A 21,459-nucleotide genomic window follows, 5' to 3' on the forward strand; every position below is an offset into this window, starting at 1 on the left:
TGGCTAAGCAGTCAGCCTCCAAAACCTCACATCAGTGCTATCGATGGTCCAAACAAGACGCTCCAATACAAGTAGAGACACAGACACACCAACACACTACAAACCCACAAAGGGCACAGACCTTTCTCACTCACAGAAAATGCAAAGGCTTTTCTTTCCTTTCTTTCTTTCAGGTACAGATAAAGGCACCACCAGATAATCAAAAAAGTGACTTTGTGCCAAAGACATTCAAGTGGTTACAAATCCCAAAAGGAAAGGACACCCATAATCGGACACACAGGTTTTAAAATGCACAAGTTCAAGTTTCAAATGGGCAATTACTAGTTCAAAATGATGATTCAAGGGAAGTAAATAGAAAAGGTTTCTAACTGGAAATAACCAGATAGCTGAAAGACAAAAACTACAGAGACAGGTTAAGTGACATTAATATTCCCTTCCAAAAGTCACGCCCATCTCAAAATAACCACTGGATCCCTTTTCCCTACTCCTAGGTCCATTCTGCTCTGCTTGGAGGCTCTCCAGGCATTCGTTCATTCGTTCATCCCGAAAAGATTTGAGAATGGGGTCTAAGATGTCTCAGGTGCCCTGCGAGATCTCACAAACCAGTCTGACTTCATGTTCCATCTGAACCATACCTAGCCCGTCTTATTTCCTCACCATGCACACTAAATTCAGTGTGGTCACAGCCTTGATGCTTCTCAAAGTATCAGTGGTAAAGGACCAGTTGGCGGTTGTTCTCGTTTTAATGTCCCAATCTGTCCCAGACCGATACTTTCAGAAAATAAATTTCTAGAAAAATGAAATAACAAAGACATATAAAAGAGAAGCCTAGGGGCGCCTGGCTGACTCAGTCAGCAAAGCATGTGACTCTTGATCTCAGAGTCTTGAGTTTAAGCCCCATGTTGGACAGAGAGTTTACTTAAAAAGTAAAAATAAGAGAGAAGCCTAAAGTTTTTATTATTGTAACAAAAAAAAAACCCATAAAATTGCTCTGTAAATTTGCTATAAAAGTTTCTAAATATTTACCCTCAATTAGAGTACTAATATCAGCAACAAAGTTTGGTCCAGAAATCATACTCTGAGTAGCCCTGCTCCAAGACTGACATATGTAGACACTGACTGGGTCTTAGTTAAATGGTTCTTCTCGCAACTAACACCATCCCCATATTACCCACACTTCCTGTCCAGGTTCTATTTATTCTTCCCAGCTTAGCCCCAAATCTAGAGTGTGCTCAACTATGTCTACCCATTGATTTTCAATTGGGAACAATTTTGTCCCCCCACCAGGGTCATTTGTTGATGTCTGTAAACATTTTTTTGTTTTCTCAACTGGGCAGTACTAGTGGCATTTAGTGGGCAGTGGCCAGAGATGCTGCTAAACATACTACAATGCACAGGAAAGCCATCCGTGACAAAGAATCATCTAGCCCCAAATGTCAGTAGTACCAAGGTTGAGAAATCCTGACTTACACCAACCACTGCCTTCCCAGATCATCTTCTTCACCAAACTCCCATTATACTCCTAGTCACCACCAACCCAGCACACAATGATATACAGCCCGGCACGGTTTCGTAACAGCTGCATGTGTCTGCAATGTTCCCCACCTCAACCATACATTCCTCTGGAGGATGAAGACCACGAAAGCGTCACATGTGCATCCCCAATGGGAGTCAGTAGGGTAGCTTCAGAAGAGCTGTTCATCACATACCTGTCAGTAATATGTCTCCTTTCCCACCTTCTTGATGCCATGTAAATAGCTTTAACTAATTTCTCCAGCAACATGTGTATTAAACCACTTTTGGTTTGCATTGAAAAAAAAACTTGTGGGGCGCCTGGGTGGCTCAGTTGGTTAAGTGTCTGATTTCGACTCAGGTCATGATCTCAGAGTTTGTGGGTTCGAGCCCTGCATTGAGCTCTGTGCTGACAGCTCAGAGCCTGGAGCCTGCTTCAGATTCTGTGTCTCCCTCTCCCTCTGCCCCTCCCACTCTCATGCTATTTTTCTGTCTCTCAAAAATAAACAAACATTAAAAATTAGAAAAAAAACCTTGTATTACTTAGCAAGGTGAGGCCATAACAAAACATTATCAAATGGAATGAAAGATGTGCTTGGTTTGTTTTTACATTCTCTGTCAATATTATATTTTTAGTTCCTTAAAGAAAAAAGTCAAGTATAAAATATGAATTCAGGATGCCACTATTTTATAAGACTATGAAAATTACACACAATTGCTCCTACACCTGCCTCCTATTGATTAGAGGATACTATACAGAAGAGCTGGTCTAGCAAAACTTGCTCTAACAGTCAAAATCCTCCGTAGTAAGGAGGAAATCCTGCTGAGGACAATATTTTCCACAGGCAAGAATTACCGGCCTTCAGCCAAAGGCCACATCATTATCAGTGGCCGGAGATGCTACTCCGTACACACTGTGCTTTTGAATACATTGTTCTTATTTCTACATCAGTTAATCCTCAATTGTGTGGAAAGTGATCCTAAGAGATGATCAAGAAACCACTGTTACTTACATTTGAAAAGCAATTTGGGGGACACCAGATCATTTCACAATTACATTTTATAAGGCATCATATAATGAGTCCACACTTCCTTTACAGGCACAAAATCCTACCTCTAAGAGAAAGTCTGGATACTCTTATCTGCATTCTGTGCACCTGTCCTATGTTGGTTAGCCATGTCATCAGCTTAATCCTCCCTCTTTGGGCTACTGAGGAAAGCTATGTGCCGTTTCTGCTAAAAACTCCAACCATCTAGCTTCAGCTACACGCTTGATTAGGTTTCAGGTCCACACAACTGCCACTGAGAACTCTCATAGCTCTCTCAGATCTCCACAGGCACGCACCTTTCCCACACATGACCCTAAGTCCTGCATCACGTAAGATGAAGTCTTAAAGAGTGCCTGCAAATCCTGGTGCTTCCACCGCAAATTTCTTTGTATCTTCAGCCATGTAATTCTCCATTCCATCTTGACTCAAGAGAGTAAGCGGGTAAATTAACAAAGGAGAATGAGAGAGAGAGAGAGAGAGAGAGAGAGAGAGAGAGGAGACTCTTAGGGGGCAGGCACGGGGGCGGGGGGGGACAGAGGGAGAGGGCCAGAGAAAAAGAGAGTGTGCCATCCACAGAGAGCCAGAGCAAAGAAAAACCAAAGTCTCTTTAAAAGGTCAAGGAGTCTTTGTTTACATACAGAAGTTTCTGACACCTTGTGGAGACCGTGCAATGTGCCGGGCTGCCCTAGGAACTAAAGGAATACAGGTGACAAAACCAAGTCTCTAATTTGCTGCAGTGGGGGGTGGAGGGAGACAGGGCTTCCCAACAACTAATCCGTATGAAACTGGAAGTCACAGAGGAGTGTCTACAGGGCCAGGTCAGGACTGTGTGGGGAAGGTGTCGGGGGCAAGGCTATGATGCTCAGGAACACGTATGCAAAGAACAAAAGTCCAGTATCAGAAGTCTAAAAGGAAGGAATATAAATTAAATGGCTCCTAGGATGCTGGGGGAAAGGATCCCCAGGTAGGTGCTCCATCGGAAGGCAGAGAGAAAGCACATGGAAGGCAAGAGAGGGGGGCAACAAGAGGGACAGAGGTAAGAGCGAATAAGCTACTTTCTCCTGGAATTGGAGATTGTGGTTTTCTGTATAACTGGAGCTCATCCCTTCAAACACTAATTTATTTTGACTTTATTCTAAACTATTTTTAGTTTGGAAATCTTTCTAGAAGGCACCACATGTGTTCCTGCATTGTTTAGCAGAGTACGTCAAAGCAAAACATGCCAAACCTGATTTAATCTGTTCTGGATGAAGAATCATCATTATAATCCATTTTTTGTAGTTTGATGTGGTACACTGACATTCTCCGAGCCCACTTATGTGTAAAACTCTGTTATTTTACTCTATACCAACCAGAGCCCGCAACTGTGCTTCCAGAATTCTCCAGGTCTGCCTCCAGGAGGCAGCTGTCCTTTCTCAGAGCTTCCCTTTGTGGGTCCTCAGTGGCACTGAGAACACTGCTGTGGCCTATGTCACCCAGCTGTGTGAGGTGGGGTTCTGAAGGGCGGGCCCCCGGGCCCCCAGCCCAGCCCCACAGTATGTGGAAGAGCCTCTCAGAGGCCCCTCTGCTTCCTGCCAGGGCTCCGGCTTCATTCCACATGGGGGATCGAGAATTCTGATATACGCATAAGGGGAGTAATACTATACCAAAACTATCTCTAATAACATAGACTCTTCATGCCTCGTATTTAAAAAGCAATAAAATACAGGTATCCCCACGTTTTGAAAGTTCACACTACGCCACCTCACTTTCATGAAAGACCTACATTAGCACATCTTTTCACTAACTGAAAGAAATCCAAAGATGATTTTCACCTTTATGAAAAAGGCAAAAAGCAAAAACAGCATTCAGCATTTTGTTGTGCAGGGAGACTTTACAGAAACAGAACGCACCCCAGCAGTGAGAGCGGCACCCCCAGGCTCCTTCCCCGGAACTACATACACTCCGCAGCTCCGATTCAGGCCGCCACAGCTCTGAACTGTGTCTGTGAGCATCTGGGCTTTATCTCTATTTATTTTGTGCATCTGTTAGCAAGATGTGTCTTAAGGTATCAAAAATGGCTAAGAGAGGTTATTTTGGGAGGGGTTGGAAACACTCAATGTTTTTTCATATAGATTAACGGTAATTAATTAATTAATTGCTTCTTCGCTTTATGCCATTTCAGCTTATGGAGTGTTTCATAAGAATGCTCGACTTTCGGATAGCGGGGGAAACCTATAAATCCTGTCCCTCACAGCCTTTTGTTTTCCAAGTACAAGTTCCATACCCATCCCACTCCCACATGGTCTTGAACTCTTGATAAGCTTGATATTTTTGATGCAGAAGCTACAGAAACAATATTTCTTTTTCATCCATTCAATAAATGCTACATGCCAAGCTCTCTAATAGGAAACCATGCAGGTATAAAAAGATGAATGAACAGCGCTGACCTCCAAGAACTTAGAACTTGTAGTTCAAACAACCTGGGTACAAGATAATTCTAACCAAGGGTGGAATGTGTTGAGGCCCCAGGACAGCAGTTCCTCAGGCTGCACCATGGAGGGCTGCTTCTACAGCCAAACTGGAGGGAGGAGGAGACAAGGAGGCCCATGGGGGAGACTTCACTGGGAAATGGGAGGGCTTCAAAGAAAGGAGGGGAATCTGTCACAATGCAGGGTGAGCACAGGCAGAATGGATGTTAAGAAAAAAGGCACAGAAGGCAGAAGGTATAAAAGCCTGGTGTATTTATATGGTACTCAAAGGAACAGAGAGAGAAAATGCTGCAAAGGTAGGTGAGAATCACATCACAGAAGGCCCAAAATGCCAGGCCAAAAAGTTGGGCCTTGAAGCTGTAAGCTATCGGGAGTCAAGGAGATTTTTCGAAGCTCACTGCACCTAACACACAGACTTAATCTCGTTAAAAGGATGAAGCCTATTTCTCCCCTTTAATGGAAAAGGAATTCAAAAAGTGAATTATTAATCATCTCATCCCTGTTAATTATCTATTAAAACCAACCTTGCTAATGAAACAGTACTATGGAACTAACTACAGTGCTTCTATTTGTCTTGATCTCAGGCTAGGGGAAATACATGCAGGTGGAAAAGGAGTCAGCTAGTCTAAAACAAAGGGCAGCACAGATACACAAATCAAATTCAATCTTTTGACAAAAAAGAAACAGAAAGGGTAACATCTATTCCAGTTCACAAGCCCCTACAAAATAGGGGAAAAAATCTTAATTTTCCACTGGCCACTTTTATTTATTTTTTTGTTTTTGTTTTTTTTAATAATGTTTATTTATTTTTGAGAGAGAGAGAGAGAGAGCATGAGTGGAGGAGGGACAAAGAGAGAGGGAGACACAGAATCCAAAGCAGGCTCCAGGCTCTGAGCTGTCAGCACTGGGCTCAAACCCACAAACTGTGAGATCATGACCTGAGCCGAAGTCGGAGGCTTAACCGACTGAGCCACCCAGGCTCCCCATTCACTGGCAACTTTTGTTTAAGTGAAATTTTCTAGAATCTTAATAATAGTCACCTTCCCAACTCAAAAAAGGATGCTATTTTTTTGTCTAGCTCTGATATGACTTTCTTTGTCCCCGTCCAAATAAATATACCTGCCCTTGAGACTCACCTACAAGATAGATAATTTCAGCATGATATTCCATATGTATTGCCTCTGTTTTCCATGTTCATCTTATCTCCCCAGTCAGATTAGTTGTTATCTGGGATGGGAAAGGACCATGCCATATATTCATTCTGCATCCTGAATATGGCCAAACCCTGTGCAATATATGGTACTCATAAATATATGGGAACTAATTAGCCCAATTAATTTCTATAATATATATATACCTAAAGGCTCAATTCTGTGTTATTCACATTGGTTCTTATGTGAAATACAAGGAAGTAATTAAAAATTCAAAGCTAGAAGAGCTCTTCAAAAGAAGGATCTGAACCAGTTCTTAAAAAGCATCAACATTATTAGTTACTAGAGAGATGCAAATCAAAACCACACTGAGATACCACTACATACCCACTAAAATGGTTATAGTAAGAAAGGCAGACAATAACGAGTATTGGTGAGGATGCAGAGAAACTGGAACCCTCACACTTCGCTAGTAGGAATAGAAGATGCATAGCCACTTGGGAAAACAGCTTGGCAATTCCTCACAGTGTTAAACATAGAGTTACCATATGAAACACCAATTCTTCTCCTAGGTATACGTCAAAGAGAATTGAAAACATATGATTACACAAATATTCACAGCAGCATTATTCATAATAGGCCAAAAGTGGAAACAACCCAAATGTCCATCAACTTTTGAACAAATAAACAAAATGTGGTATATTCAGACAATGAAATATTATTCAGCCATAAAAAGAAATGAAGTACTGATACATACTATGATATACATGGACTTTTAAAACATTAAGTGAAAGAAGTTAGACACAAAAGGCAACATATTGTGGTATTCCATTTATATGAAATGTCCACAGTAAGCAAATCCATAGAGACAGAAAGGAGACTAGCAGTTGCCAGGGGCTGGGAGAAGGAAGGAATGTAGTGACTGCTAATGGTCATGGGTTTGTTTTTAAGGTGAGAAAAGGTTCTGGAATTAGACAGTGGTGATAATATAGGGAATATACTAAAACCCACCGAAATGTACAATTGAAAAGGGTCAATTTTATGGTATGTGAATTATATCTCAATTAAAAACAACAGTTAGAGCCTGATGAGAAACCTAAAGGCCAGAGAAGCTAAGTTTCTTGTCTAAAAACATAAAGCTGATTAAATGCCATCACTGGAAAAAAAAAAAAGGGAGGGAGAAACTTGATGGCTGAGTCAGTAGGGCATGTGACTCTTGATTTCGGGGTTGTGAGTTCAAGCCCCATGTTGGACACAGAGCTTACCAAATAAATAAATAAATAAAAAAACATGGCATCACCAGAACCAGATTCAGTCTCCCAATTCCCAATGCAGTATTCTAGGTCCATGTTGCACTGTTCTAAAGTATCAGGACAAGCGGTGTAGACTTGAACAAGTAATTTAATGGCTCACACCCCATCAGAAGAGAAAGATGAATGAAATGATCTCTTCAGTTCCTTCCAGTTTTAAAGTCTTCTCTTTGTGAGCATTTCTTTTCTGCTAAGATTAGAGCAGGGGAGCTCAACCAGGTACGACATTTTTCATTGTCACAGCTGCACAGAGAACACTATTAGCACCTAGTGGGTAGACTGTGTCTGCAAGGCACAGGACGACCCCACAATAAAGAATTACCTAGACCTAAATGTCAACAGGGATACTGGGACACTGGTGATAAAACTTGGCATAGCGTATGATCAACTTCATTTTTAAGCTTTTCCAGGAAGTTCTGTCCTAAAGTTTAATGACTTCAAGCAGCAATTCTGAGGTTAGAGTGACTGAAAGGCCGTCGCCAAGTACAGATAGGAAATAGACACTCTTACTTCTCGTAATAGTTAGGTTTCATAGAGTCAAACATTCAAATGCCACAGTAGTCAGGTAGTCAACATAAAGGAATAAAATCAACAGGCACCTAATAACCATTTAGAACTATTATTACCTTCTTTCCACAAAAAGAAAAAAGAAAAGAAAAAACTTTCATTGGCTTCAATTCTTCACAAAACATAAATAACCCTCTCAATATAATCTTGTGGTTTCCGATTTTGATTAACATACATGCCAAGAAATACTTCCTACTATAGGAAAAATAACGGCACAAGCTCAGTAACAAATGGCTCAGAGTTGGGAAGACAGCAAGAATGGTAGGGGGCATGAAGACCCCAAGGGCACATGCCCCATGGAAGGGGCCACCACTAATCAACTTTGATAGATCCGTGTCATGATACAGTGAGGTACCGGGGTGAAGAAATCTTCAGATGTCTCAAGAAGAGTAGGAATGCTAGACTGTGTATATGTAAGAAAGACATCGCCCAACATTTCAACTCTTTGGCTCAAAACTATTTTAAAACACTGTGTTAACTCAAAAAAGAAGGGGTTCTAGCCTCTGCAACTAGACTGTGACCTCTAGCCTATCCTAAGCCTAATACACAATGTCAGTTTCAGGTCTTCCTACAGATGTGTTCCATCTGAGTTCCTGAACTCAGACTCAGTTGTCTAACTATATCATTGTCTAACAATAACAATAATCTTTTTCCTTAATGGAATCTTAATAGCTTATTTAGAGTTGAAGATTCACAAAAGACCAGAGAATCACTGTAAACTTAAATATAAATGAAATCTATACTATTATTAATGGCTGCTTTATCAGTAAGCTCCAACAACTTTACAAGTGGGGATACTGAGATCCAGGGAAGTTAAAAGACCTGCTAAGCCACCTTGCCACTTAGGACACCAGAACCATTATTTGAACCCAGGTCTTTCTACTCCTCAAATCTGCATTCTTACCACTTATCATCTTGCTTGTACCACACAAATTGCTTTACGAACTGTACTCATGAGGTTCCCTCAGTAAATTACATGTAAAGAATCTGATCTTAGAAAGAGGGACAGCTGACAATTAGCAAAGTGCAAAGATTAGAATTATTAAACTGGGCAGAATGAGGTGTATAAGTGTACTCCCGCTCCCATGGACCCTCCCGCCTTCCTGTGCATGGTGACCACATCCACTTCTTACACACAGAGGAGATGTGCACCCTCACAGGCCCTCCTTCCTCCCCTATAGCCACCAACAGCCCAGCCTTTGGCCTCCCGCTTTCTACCCACTCTTGCCTTGAACTCCCACCGTAGGCTGCAATATGCTGATATATTCTTTCCACCCAAAAAAAACACATTATTTACAGGGGAGAAAAAGGGGAATGATCAGCCCATGGAGAAAATATCTCCCAAGAACCAAGAATTGCAAGCAGAAAGAATGAGAGGACAGACACACTTGCATTTGTCCCAGTAGATCTCGTATTGCCCAGTAGGTCCCAAGAAATTAAATATCTCTGTCCTTGATCCCATCCCGGCCAACTTTTCCTTCTCCCACGTCAGTCCATTACCTTCCCATACCATCCTGCTTGCTCCAGCTCAACAACACCAAGTCAGCTCTACTCAATCACACAAAGCAAGAGAACTGCATTTGAGGTAAATCATACATTTGGTTTCAGGACATTCAGTGAAACATTCAACTGTATCTTCAGAGCACTGTCTATTCCAATTTCTCTTTAACCTCTGACTCCTTCTTCTGGGACATGGCCATTAGGAAAATGGATCGCACAAATCTAGTGTCTGGACTGTCTCGATTCTACAAGGCAAGTTATTTGAAATTTCTGAGCTTCAGTTTCCTATTCTACTAGACGGAGTGAAGGGGGTGGGGGATGAATATGAATGGCTACTATGCCAAGTTACTTTGAGGAATACAGATTAACGAACATAAAGCCTTGAGTACTTCCTGCACATGGTATGAATGGTAGGTGTTGTTCTTGTTACTATTAAAATTACTATGAAATTATTAGCTTTCCATTCCAACCCATATTCCTTGTAGCTTTTATCTGTCTCTGCAGAAGCAAAGCCATTGCTTTTGCAGGCAGAGGACACTATGGCTACAATTACCTGCTCAACAGCTGAGTGGGGGTCCCCAGAACTGCTCTTTAACAGACTTGCCCCTTCCCCTTTCTTTAGCTTGAGCTTACACATGGTTATCCTAGCCTGTTTCTGAGTGTCCAGGACCCTGGTTCTCAGTGGCCTCCAAGCAGGGGCTTTTCTTGTAGGTAATATGGGATAAAAGTACTGGACACAAACTCTTATGACAGGGAGGGGTTCAAATCTGGATTCACTGAACCAAATGATCCTAGGCATATTATTTAATCACCCTGTACCCCAATATTCTCAGCTGAAAAATGGGTATAATAAACAGTTTGTAGGAACATTATAAAGAGTAAAAACCTGGAGGAAAAATCCTACCACATTCTGGGCACAGGTAAACACTAACTTGTTCACCTGACACCTGACCTTCCAGTGCTCCAAAGCTCAGCAAAGTGGACAGGCATATCCGAGAGTCCACCTAACCAGTGCCTTTCTCCCATTCTGTGTCTATCAATGTCTCCCACAAAGCCCCCTAATCTCTTTTACCACCACCCACCTGCCTATCAGCCACAAGAGAAGCTCCCCACAAACATTTCACAGAATCAAGATTCAGTGTTCAGTTTCACAGTCATGATAATCACTGTCTTCACTAACTTTTATTAAACAAAGATCCTCGCCCTTCTCCCCTCCCCTCCCCCTAGATTTGGGGTGAGATGCTTGCAGAGAATATTATCTATCCAGCAATTCAACTTGGTGTCTTATATTTCTTTTCCCTTTTACTCACAGACTCAAAATACTCTCCATTCAGTTATGCAAGTCTGGAAGAGTCGAAGACAGGGCTAGCAAATATGTGGCATAAGCCCTGGTCCTCCCTCTTCTGGTGCCAGATCAGATGTCAACAATCAATCACATTGTTTTCTAGCTGATCCCTGACAAAGCTCCAAGACCCCTCTCCCAGCTCTCCAGGCAGCCACCATCCATCAGTCAAAGCTGTCATTTGAGATGAGATCTACTTGCTAAGTATAGGAAGCCTTAAATCAAACCAAGACTCTAAACTCATGCCGTAGGTATAGCAAAGAATAGTGACCAACTATACAACAGTAAGTAAGCACTTTGTGTTTTGTTTTGTTTTTTTAACATTTATTTATTTTTGAGACAGAGAGAGACAGAGCATGAGCTGGGGAGGGGCAGAGAGAGAGGGAGACACAGAATCTGAAACAGGGCTCCAGGCTCTGAGCTAGCTGTCAGCACAGAGCCCGATGCAGGGCTCGAACCCATGAACCGTGAGATCATGACCTGAGCCGACGTCAGACACTTAACCGACTGAGCCACACAGGCGCCCCAGTAAGCACTTTGTAGGCAATGAATAAATATGGTCTAGTGACTCATGCACAACCTGCTGTGTACCTATAAATGTTCAAAAATTACAGAAGAATTCCAATAGAGTGATTTGTTTGGGAAATGACCTCAAATTATATCTCTTTTATACTAAATTTACTAAAAACTCTAAAATTATGGGAATGCAAACTGGTGCATCCACTCTGGAAAACAGTATGGAGGTTCCTCAAAAAATTAAAAATAGAACTACCCCACGACCCAGCAATTGCACTACTAGGATGCAGACGTGCTGTTTCAAAGGGGTACATGCACCCTGATGTTTATACCAATGCTACTGACAACAGCCAAAATATGGAAAGAGCCCGACTGTCTACTGACTAATGAATGGATAAAGAAGATGTGGTATATAATCAATGGAATATTCCTCGACGGTTAAAAGTGAAATCTTTCTATTTGCAACAATGTGCATGGAACTAGAGTGTGTATCCTAATAAGTCCATCAGAGAAAGACAAATATGCCTTCACTCATATGTGGAATTTAAGATACAAAACAGATGAACATAAAGGAAGGGAAGAAAAATACTATAAAAACAGGGAGGGAGTCAAACTGTAATAGACTCTTAAATACAGAGAACAAATAGAGGGCTGCTGGTGGGGTGTTAGGTGGGGGCATGGGCTAAATGGTGATGGGCATTAAGGAGGGCACTTGTTGGGATGAGCACTGGGTGTTATACGTAAGTGATGAATCACTAAATTCTATTCCTGAAGTCATTATTATGCTATATGCTAACTAACTTGGGTGTAAATTAAAAATAATAATAAAAAATTAAAATTAAAATTGAGTAAGTAAGTAAATAAATACTCTGTAATTATACCAGCATACATCCTTGGCTTAGAAAGTACTACGTACTATACATTATTTTTCAATGATTAAAGATCCAAGGTTATAATTTTAAAAATTATTTTATTTTATTAAGTTAAAAAAATTTAAGCCCCTGCCTTAACCAGGAAACTATACTGACTTCCAATGACAGATAATCCTAGGATGGGGCAGAAGTAGGTGCTTGGCTTGAATATTAGATAATTCCAGAATTAAATAAATCAGCAAATATTCAATCCAAATACTTGTTTTGACTAGTTAGGAGTTTATTTATCATAAAAGGTCAGCACAACCCAAAACTTCTGTCACCTGGGAACCCAGCCTGATGGAGTAGCCAGTTCCCATTCAAGGAACTCTCGTAATGAATTTAATTACTAAAGCAGAGAACCAGTAAGCTTCAAATCACATGGGAATGCCATGAATGAAGAAGACCATACTCCTACTCCTTGTGTAACTCCAAAAGGAAAACAAACTCAAAAAAAGCTCAAAAGCTACATTGGTTGTGTTGCTTTATGGGTTTTTGTTGTTGTTGTTGTTCTGCTTTGTTTTGTTTTTAAATATAGGATTGGTATGCAGTAATATCTGCTGACTTTACATATATTTGTATTCACCAAATACCACTGAACTGACCTGTTAATAAGCAAGTCACTAAACTGGGCCTCTCTTCTCAGCCCTCCCCTCCCAAAGTCACTCAAAGATGACAAAAAGCCAATTCCAGATCTGAGCCCTCGCTGGTAGGATATGGAACCACATCCTGAAGTACCTAAACCCCTCTGCCCTCAGGCCCAGCCAACATTGCATTTCCGGCTTCAGGAGCTCTGAAGCAATGCTGGCAGAGAGCCCACAAAGGTCCCACAGGGAGAGACACACCCTAAAATACACCACGCCCTGCCCTTCCACTTTCAGGGGTCAGTTCCAGGAAACCCCCTTTGGGGTTGTTCCAGGTACTAACCCCGCCCGAAAGCGTTCAGTCCCTTCAGCAAGGAATAAACTGTCCATGGTAACAAAGGGAACCGGGTCCAGCTCTGGCTTGCAGGGGCTGCACCAGCCTCAAAGTAGCTGGGTTTGTTGGTAGAGGCACCTCTAGCTGCCAGCATCTAGTGGAGCTTCAAGTGCTACAGCAAAGCTGTCAGGAGCCCAAAAGGTGCTTTTCCTAGGTCGATTTATTTTTGAGACTCTGGACCAATTAACCAAATATAAAAAGAAATAACAACACTCATTTTAGTTACCATAGTTCCTGAGCAATTAGTCCGTGCTGGCAGATAAACTCAGATAAGCCTGTTTTTGAGAGAGGACAGAAGGGAAGCCGCACTGCCTCACACAACATTGCTGGGTTACAGCCGCCCAGAGGCTTCCAATCCCCAAGCGCCACCTCCCACAGCCGCCCCAACCACCTCCATGCCAGGCCATGGTGAGTGCTGGGCGCTGCGGGTCTAAACAATCACTCAACAGAAAGATCCCATGGCATGTTTTTAAACTATCCCTAGAAAGACGACCCAAAAAAGACAACTGTATATGATCAGAAGTGGAAAATTTCCCTCAAGTATTAATAAGCATTTGCCATTTCATAGGGAAAAAGAAGCTGTTTTCACTAAATTTCTAATTTAGAAACCTAAGACCCTTTTTCTTTTTTCACATAAACACCATAACAAAAGCTAGTCACAGGAAAATAATGTACATACGAATGTAAATTAAGACACAATAACGTATGTTTCTAACTCACTCTGCAGAGCAACCTTTAAAACAGCTCCTACTGAAAATTTGCTGAAACCTGAAAGGGTCTCTTTTTGAGTTTAGAGTTTAGAGGGTGACTTTTTAAAAAATGGGCATTTAGCAATTAAAGCAATAATTTATTGGTCCCATTTTAAAATCTGCATTTCAAAATACAGTATTTTAAACTTTCATATATAATGATCCATAAGTTATGCTAATTTTTATTTTGGAAAAAGTGAAACATTCACTAAGAATCTAGACTTTTTCTATTCTATCACCCATTTCTACTATACTGGGGGCAAAAACATGATTCATTTCAGATGTTTTTATAAATTAAACATGAAAAACATCTTAAGAAGGAATATTTTTTAATTTGGTATCTCACACTGCTTCTTATGGAACTGCCTTTTTTTCCCACTACAATCGTTTTCCTTTCCTGTTATTTTTAAAAAATTTTTTTTAATTGTTCGTTTATTTTTGAGAGAGAGAGACAGAGAGACAGAGCACGAGCAGCGAAGGGGCAGAGAGAGAGGGAGACACAGAATCTGAAGCAGGATCCAGGCTCTGGGCTGTCAGCACAGTGGGGTGGGGGTGGGGGGGGTCTAATCCACAGACCTAAGATCTGTGGATCATGACCTGAGCTGAAGTCAGACGCTTAACTGACTGAGGCACCCAGGTGCCCTTTTCCTCATCTGATTTTGACCAAAAAATTGAAAAACACAGAAAAACAAGACTCAAATATTATTAAATTCCCACAATATGGAAACCACCTTAAATTTCTTGTCATAAATATCTGTCAAAATTTCATTTCCTCAAATAAATAGAAACATTTTCTGAAAATATTCCAATACAAATGGATAAAAAGCTCCTAATTTCATAAGAGTCCATGCCCTTGTAGGAGCACATGTACCCCAATGTTCATAGCAGCACTCTCCACAATAGCTAAAACATGGAAAGAGCCTAAGTGTCCATCAACAGATGAATGGATCAANTATATATAATAAAAAAATAAATAAATAAATAAAAATAAAATGTGAAGAAAAAAAAGAGTCCATGCCCTTGATTATATTTCTATTTCCAAGTTTAGAATATTATTGTAGAATGGGAAAATATCAAATTTGGGAAACAGTAAAATAAACTAGAAAACCTGAGATCAGGTCTTCAGCTAGGATGTTGACAAACCTCCCTTTCTAGCAACAGACCTTACACATGACTACAATTCCATATAACTCCACACCCAGGTGCTAACATTAAGATTCAAGAAATTCACCTAGTCTTTCCAATTAAAGGGGGAAAATATCATTAATTAGTCTTTGTGTTTCAACACTCATATTCCATATTGTTATAGGTAAAATTGTGCTCCCCGAAAAATGCTGAAATCCTAACCCCCCGTACCTATGAATGTGACTTTATTTGAAAACAGGACCTTTGCAGATGATCAATGAAGATAAAGTCATTAGGGTAGGTTCTATTCAATGTGAACATGTCCTTATAAAAAGGAGAAATTTGGACACCACGACCAACACACACACAAGGAGACCATGTGAACATGAAGGCAGATAGCAAAATGATACTTCTACAAGCCAAAGAATGTCACGGATTGTCAGCAAACCTCAGAAGCTAGGAGGGAGGCACGTGACAGTTTCCCTCACAGCCCTAAGGCGGAGGCACCCTTGCCCATACCCTGATCTAGCTTCCAGAACTGGGAGACAAATTTTTGTCTAAGCCCTCGGTTTTGATACTTTGTTAATGGCAGCCCTTAGGAAATTAACAACGCACTTACCTTCCCAGCCTGACCTTCCCTTATAATCACATCCTAGTCCTTGCTCCCCCAACTTATTCCGGCTTCTCCTGGTCATTTCTCATCTCCTCCCACCTCCCTCAGCTCACTCCACAGCCTCACTCCCAATGCTCTACGGCACTGTTTCTCAGCAAGGGTACCCCTGGCATTCTGCATGGGCAGTTCTTATGGGGGACTGTCCTGCCCCCTGTAGGATGTCAAGCATCCCTGGTACTCTCATTGAGAATTGCTCTGGAAAGGTCGGACCCACTGCCAGCTACAGGTCAACTCAGGATCCCACCATCTACTATGTATGATCTTATCAGGGCATTGAACTTCAGCTTCTTCATCTGTAAAACAGGAATAAAAATACTACCTTGCCCTGTGATTCTGAAGATTCAATGAGCTAAAGAAGCTAACAAACCCAGGCTTACCCTCACTAGCCTCTTCTGGCTTAGAATCACTTAGGAATTCCTACTGCCCAGTGTTAGGCTGTTCCACATGGTCACATCCTGACTTTAACTGCCTTGGAACTCCTTTCTGGGGCCTCCTCACAGTAAAGCTCGGTGGAGCTGCAACTGCTTCACTACTTACTGAATGCTTAGAAGTTGTAAGTCATGCAAACCAATAGGGTATGCCTTCTACAGTTGCAAAGATCAAAACAACTTTGAGCATAGCTTCTGTGTGTTCCTCCCACCCCTCTCACCCCTACTTGAAACTATAGAGGCAGCCCTGGGCAAAGCCCTATATTTTCCAACTTTGCTTCTAATTTCTTTATATCTTTTGCCCCCAGTGATGGTCCCTCTCCAGCATGCAAGGATATACTGTTCATTTCACTCTGCTTCATGGAAACACTGCCCAAGCCCGCATCAGTCCTTCATTCTCCTCATTTAAATGGTTTGCATCCCAAGGCTCTGAGGCTGTAGAGTAAGTACTGATTTGTGCCCTAAGGCCAGAGTTTAAGTATGTTCTTCTGACCTCACATACACCTATCACCTAATAGCACCTAACACAGAGCCTGGTACTTAGTAGGTTTTCAATGATTGTTTGATGAATTCAAGGGTCAACGGATGCATCAATGAATGCATTGCTGACTGACACAGGAATGAATACATTCAGGAGTCAGAAGACCTGCTTTCTGTTTAACCCTCAGATCTGCACTGAGTGACACAAATGACCTCAGGATAAGCCACTTAATTTCCAAGCCCAAATTTCCTTCTCTATGATTTTAGGTGGTTGGACTTCACTAGAAAATCCCTTTAGGTTTTCTTCCAGCTCTAACAGCCGACCCCAGAAACTTTAACGAAGATTCAAAGATTTTATTTCTTATTTTTAGAGATATTTTAGTTAAGCAGAGGGGTAAGGTTTTTCTAAAATTACATACCAGGGGTCCCTTCCAGCCAGAGAGCCCCTTGTTACCTGGGGACAAAAGACGCGGGACAGCATGCACGCTGCAGATACTGAAGACATCTCTGAGGTGCTGAGCACTACAGAGTTTGTCATCACTTAAAGTCCACTCTGTCCTCAAAAGAGGTCCATGGAGACATGTGCTGCCCGCCTTCTTCTACCCAAAGCTCCTCCCTTTCCAGCCTGAACAAGGTGGGCCCTGCACTCTCTCCCTAGCTCCAAATCTAACTCAATTCCTATCCCTGCCATCTGCCTAAGGCTCCCACATGCATATTTTATGATTTCTGGCACATTTCCTCCTTATCTGACATTCTGCAATGTATCCCTCAGCCCTTATATTATTTCTATCTCTGATAATGTGTTCTGAAGGAAGCAAGTGTCCTTGGGCTGTACTTTATTACTGGTGGTTTCAGCTTCACTATCTTATCTCCTCACCCAGTCGCCACCTAAATTCTGTGAGGACAGAGACTACATCCTCTGTTCTCTTCCAATTCCCCACAAGACCAAGAATAGAGCCAAGCAAGCAGCAGACCCTTGGAAAATACTTGCGGAATGAAAAAAAAAATAATGAATGAATGAAATAATTGACTGATTTCAGTATTTTTAAATTAATAAGTCATATCAATGTATTTCCTGAATAAAGTCACCAAGACTTCCCCCACCCCCTTTCAGGGACACAACTGGAATAAAGTAAATTTTAAAATGGCAATTCTAGAATATACTATTTTCTTAGGACTAATTAAATGTCCTTCACGACAATATGAATGACAGCAACATGCAAATCAGCTGCATACGAAATCTGATTTTTACGCATCCATGGCATACTAATGTGGCGTCTCTTCTATTTCCTAGTAAAAGCAGATTTTACCTGGAGCCGGAGAGGATAAAAGGGCAGCCACCGCTTGGTGTTAATTATTCCAAATACCACTATGTGTTGAAGCTGGAGAATTCAGAGAAGTCAACCAAGGTATGAGAATAGTCTCTAAGTAGACTGTTTAAATCTCTTGCTGATGGAGGCAGAATACCTTTTTGAAAATAACAGGAACCCACTTAGCAAAGTCAACTTCTAGTTACATTCCTTCCTTATGGTTTCATAAACTTCGGCTAGAACTAAACCAACTTGGAAATCAAATTATTTGTTCTCCCACGCACTTGCTAGTCACAGTTGGCTACCAAATAAACAGGGCCAATGGTCAACATAACACTGCCGGAAGAAGAACATTATGGCTATGCCATCAAAGCTTTAATATAGCTGAATGCCATAAGCCCTGTTAGCTTCCCCAGACCAACAGTTAACCTAAACAACCTCATTATCTCTTAGAAATCATTATTCTTGCATATAAGCATAAACTTATCATCACCAAAAGTATCACTATTACATAATTACAAAAAAACCTGTGTATTAACATAGGAGATAATATTATAATTGGAGCTACTCGAGTGACGGAGGATCATCTGAGACCTAAAAAAGTTAGGTCCATTAAGATAGAGAATTACTGTTTATGGGCTGTATATATAACAGATTATGTCTTCTAGCTCAAATCAAACCATGTCAGAACACATACTACTAGGGAGAGCAGTGACGGGACCTGAGACATCACAGTACAAAACCAAAGGAAAAGAATAAACTCACTTCGGGGTGGGGGAGAGGGGAAAACGGGTGATGGGCATTGAGGAGGGCACTTGTTGGAATGGGCACTTGGGTGTTGCATGTAAGTGATGAGCCACGGACATCTACCCCAAAACTCAAGAGCACACTTTACATACTGTATGTTAGTCAATTTGACAATAATTATATTAAAAATAAAAAAGGGGAAAAAAATGAATTCGCTTTGCGGCTAACGTGTATAAATTTAAAGTAAAAGACACTGTTACAAGGATTTATCCACATTTACCCAACTGATGAAGTCAAAGCCATTTAAAGCTAGAATGTAATTCTGAGTGACTCATCACAATCCTTCAATCTAACTCAGGCAGAGATGGAGCACCTTATCCAAGCTTACACCCACCAGCCAGATTCGGCATTAAAACTTAGGTCTCATAAATCCAGCTTCATGGGCAAAACACTTAACAGTAACTTTAAAATTAAAAAAGGACACAGCAGGCCAGCAATAAATGTTAATGGATTTGAGGAAATAGAGATGCAAAATTCCAGAGCTATCTTGTATATTACCTGCTGATAGGATAAGCCAAGTAACTGCCTGAAGTTTTGACTTTGACTTGTCCAGACTAACCTAGGCGTCTTAATAGTATAGATCAGCCCTTCCATAATCATTAAAATGCTATCAGAACAATTATTGAGCATGCAAGTTGGTGTGAAATCAAAAAGTTTATAGCATTCTTCTTTAGCGCATTTGAAAAAAAAAAAATCTATCCACAAAACAATGTGTTTCCATACACATGAAGTTGTAGTTCGGTAGACAAATCTGTAAAAGAGGAATGACTAAGCAACCACAAATAACTAAAAATACTAAAACTATCAGAAATATGGGGTCCACCACATGCCTGCATACAAAGATAAGTTGGGAGTTTCCCATCTATTCCTAATGAAAAGAGGTCTTTTTTTGTACTACAGTGTCGCTTTCTTTTTAAATAAAAAGTCTCCATGATTTATAAGGATTTACAAACACTATTTTATTCCATCCTCCATCCCACCTGCTTCAGAAACAAATTTTGGGACAATCTCGTTGCTGGGCAGGCAACTGACCAAATTTTAAGCAATCAATATTGCAGTTTTGATGTATTTGATTATATACTTCACCAAGGAACCTCTTAAATCTACAGCTTAACTCCCACTAAGGAAACCAAGTTTTAATAATCATGTAAAACATACTGTTACATGTCTTGCTCTATAGGCTCTATCAAGTATGCATTTTTCCTTACAGTCTGACATCTAGCTATTTTTCTCTTCTTAAAAAATTCTTCCTAAGAAAATAAAAAAGCCAGAATATCGACCAAACACAGCTTAAAATAATTAGAGAAACCACACTTTATACATTCTCAAGATGAAACTGACCACTGCACTACAAGGGGAAAGAAAACAAGCACACACATTTACATAAAGAAAAAATTCAGAGCATCCCAGGCAAAAAAAAAAAAAAGGACAAAACAAACAAAATCCTGGCACAACAGGACAAACCTAGTTTTACAGTTCTCTTTGCGCAGGTTTAAACTAGTGTACTGGGTGGAAAGGAAGGGAGGGTGAAAAGCAATTACTACTTAAACTTGTTTCATTCAGGAACTAGGTTAGCAAACCAAGTAGCTTAAATAAAAGCTGGTTACACAAAATAGAACCAGGCTGTATGTCCCACATCGGGAAGAACTAACACCAAGGGAGGCGGGACCCCGGAGCTCTCAGACTACCCCTTCCCCAAATTCCCAAATCACACTACTGGAGCTGGGGGCTTCCCGCAGACTCCATTTTCCAAGCTGCGCTGTCTCTCTCTCTCCGGCCGGGATGAGTGGGCCCGTGGGTGAGCTGGGGTCCCCCATCCACCTTTGCCTCCGCCCTTTTCATTGTTGTGCAAGTGTGATGGATCACCTGCCCGGCGCGGGCTCCCCAGTCCGAACGCGCGGCGCACCCAGACGCGCAGGGGCAAGCGCTGCGCGCCTCCCGCAGGGCCCACGCTCTGCGCGCTGGAGCCCCCCAGACCCGACCCTGGCCCGCTGCCAGTCCCCGCTGTGCTCACCGCCACGAAACCCGAGGAAGAGGCGATGAACACGCGGATCACCATCCTCTCGCACTCCGGGACGGACCGTCTGCCCCCGCGGTGTTGGGGCTAGCGGGGACGCGGAGGCAAAACCCGGCTAAGAGCTGCCGCCGCCGCCGCTGGGCAGAGCGCAAGGGTCGGGGAAGATCGCGGGGACCTGACTCCCTCCCGCCGGTCCGCAGATAAAAGCCCAGAGCCTCCCGGCCGCTGGCCGAGGGGGGAGGGGAGGAGGAGGAGGGCGCAGGCTGCGGGGCGTGATGGGAGTTGTAGTTTCGGTCTCTCCCTGGAGTGCCTGGTGGACTGAGCTCACTGCAGCCCCTCCTTACTGCGTGACAATAGCGCACACGCGCAGGTGGCTCGAGACGAGCCCGAGGCTGGGGCGAGGCTCTGACGAGGGGTGGCGAGGATCCTGGCGAGACGGGGGGAAAGAAAACTAGACAAAAGGGCTTGGTTCAGAGCCCAAGCTTAGGCTCTGTGTTGTGGTTTAGTGATTTGGAGCATCCCCACGCAGAACCGCCGGACAGACTGGCTCGAGCAGGGAGACC

At 42.0% G+C, this 21,459-nt stretch overlaps 1 protein-coding gene across 1 annotated transcript in view; it reads right to left on the minus strand.

The window, feature by feature from the left end:
- SH3BGRL2 (SH3 domain binding glutamate rich protein like 2) overlaps positions 1–21,214 on the minus strand; it is a 61,618-nt gene extending 40,404 nt beyond the window's left edge. Inside the window, exon 1 of the mRNA XM_077750274.1 lies at positions 20,894–21,214. Coding sequence (XP_077606400.1) covers positions 20,894–20,938 — 45 coding nt within the window. The 5' untranslated portion in view covers positions 20,939–21,214. The remainder of the gene's footprint in view (positions 1–20,893) is intronic.
- Positions 21,215–21,459: the final 245 nt, after the last annotated feature.

The sequence above is a fragment of the Crocuta crocuta genome, unplaced genomic scaffold, assembly GCF_008692635.1.
Source record: "Crocuta crocuta isolate KB4526 unplaced genomic scaffold, BGI_CrCroc_1.0 scaffold9, whole genome shotgun sequence".
Taxonomy (NCBI): Eukaryota; Metazoa; Chordata; class Mammalia; order Carnivora; family Hyaenidae; genus Crocuta; species Crocuta crocuta.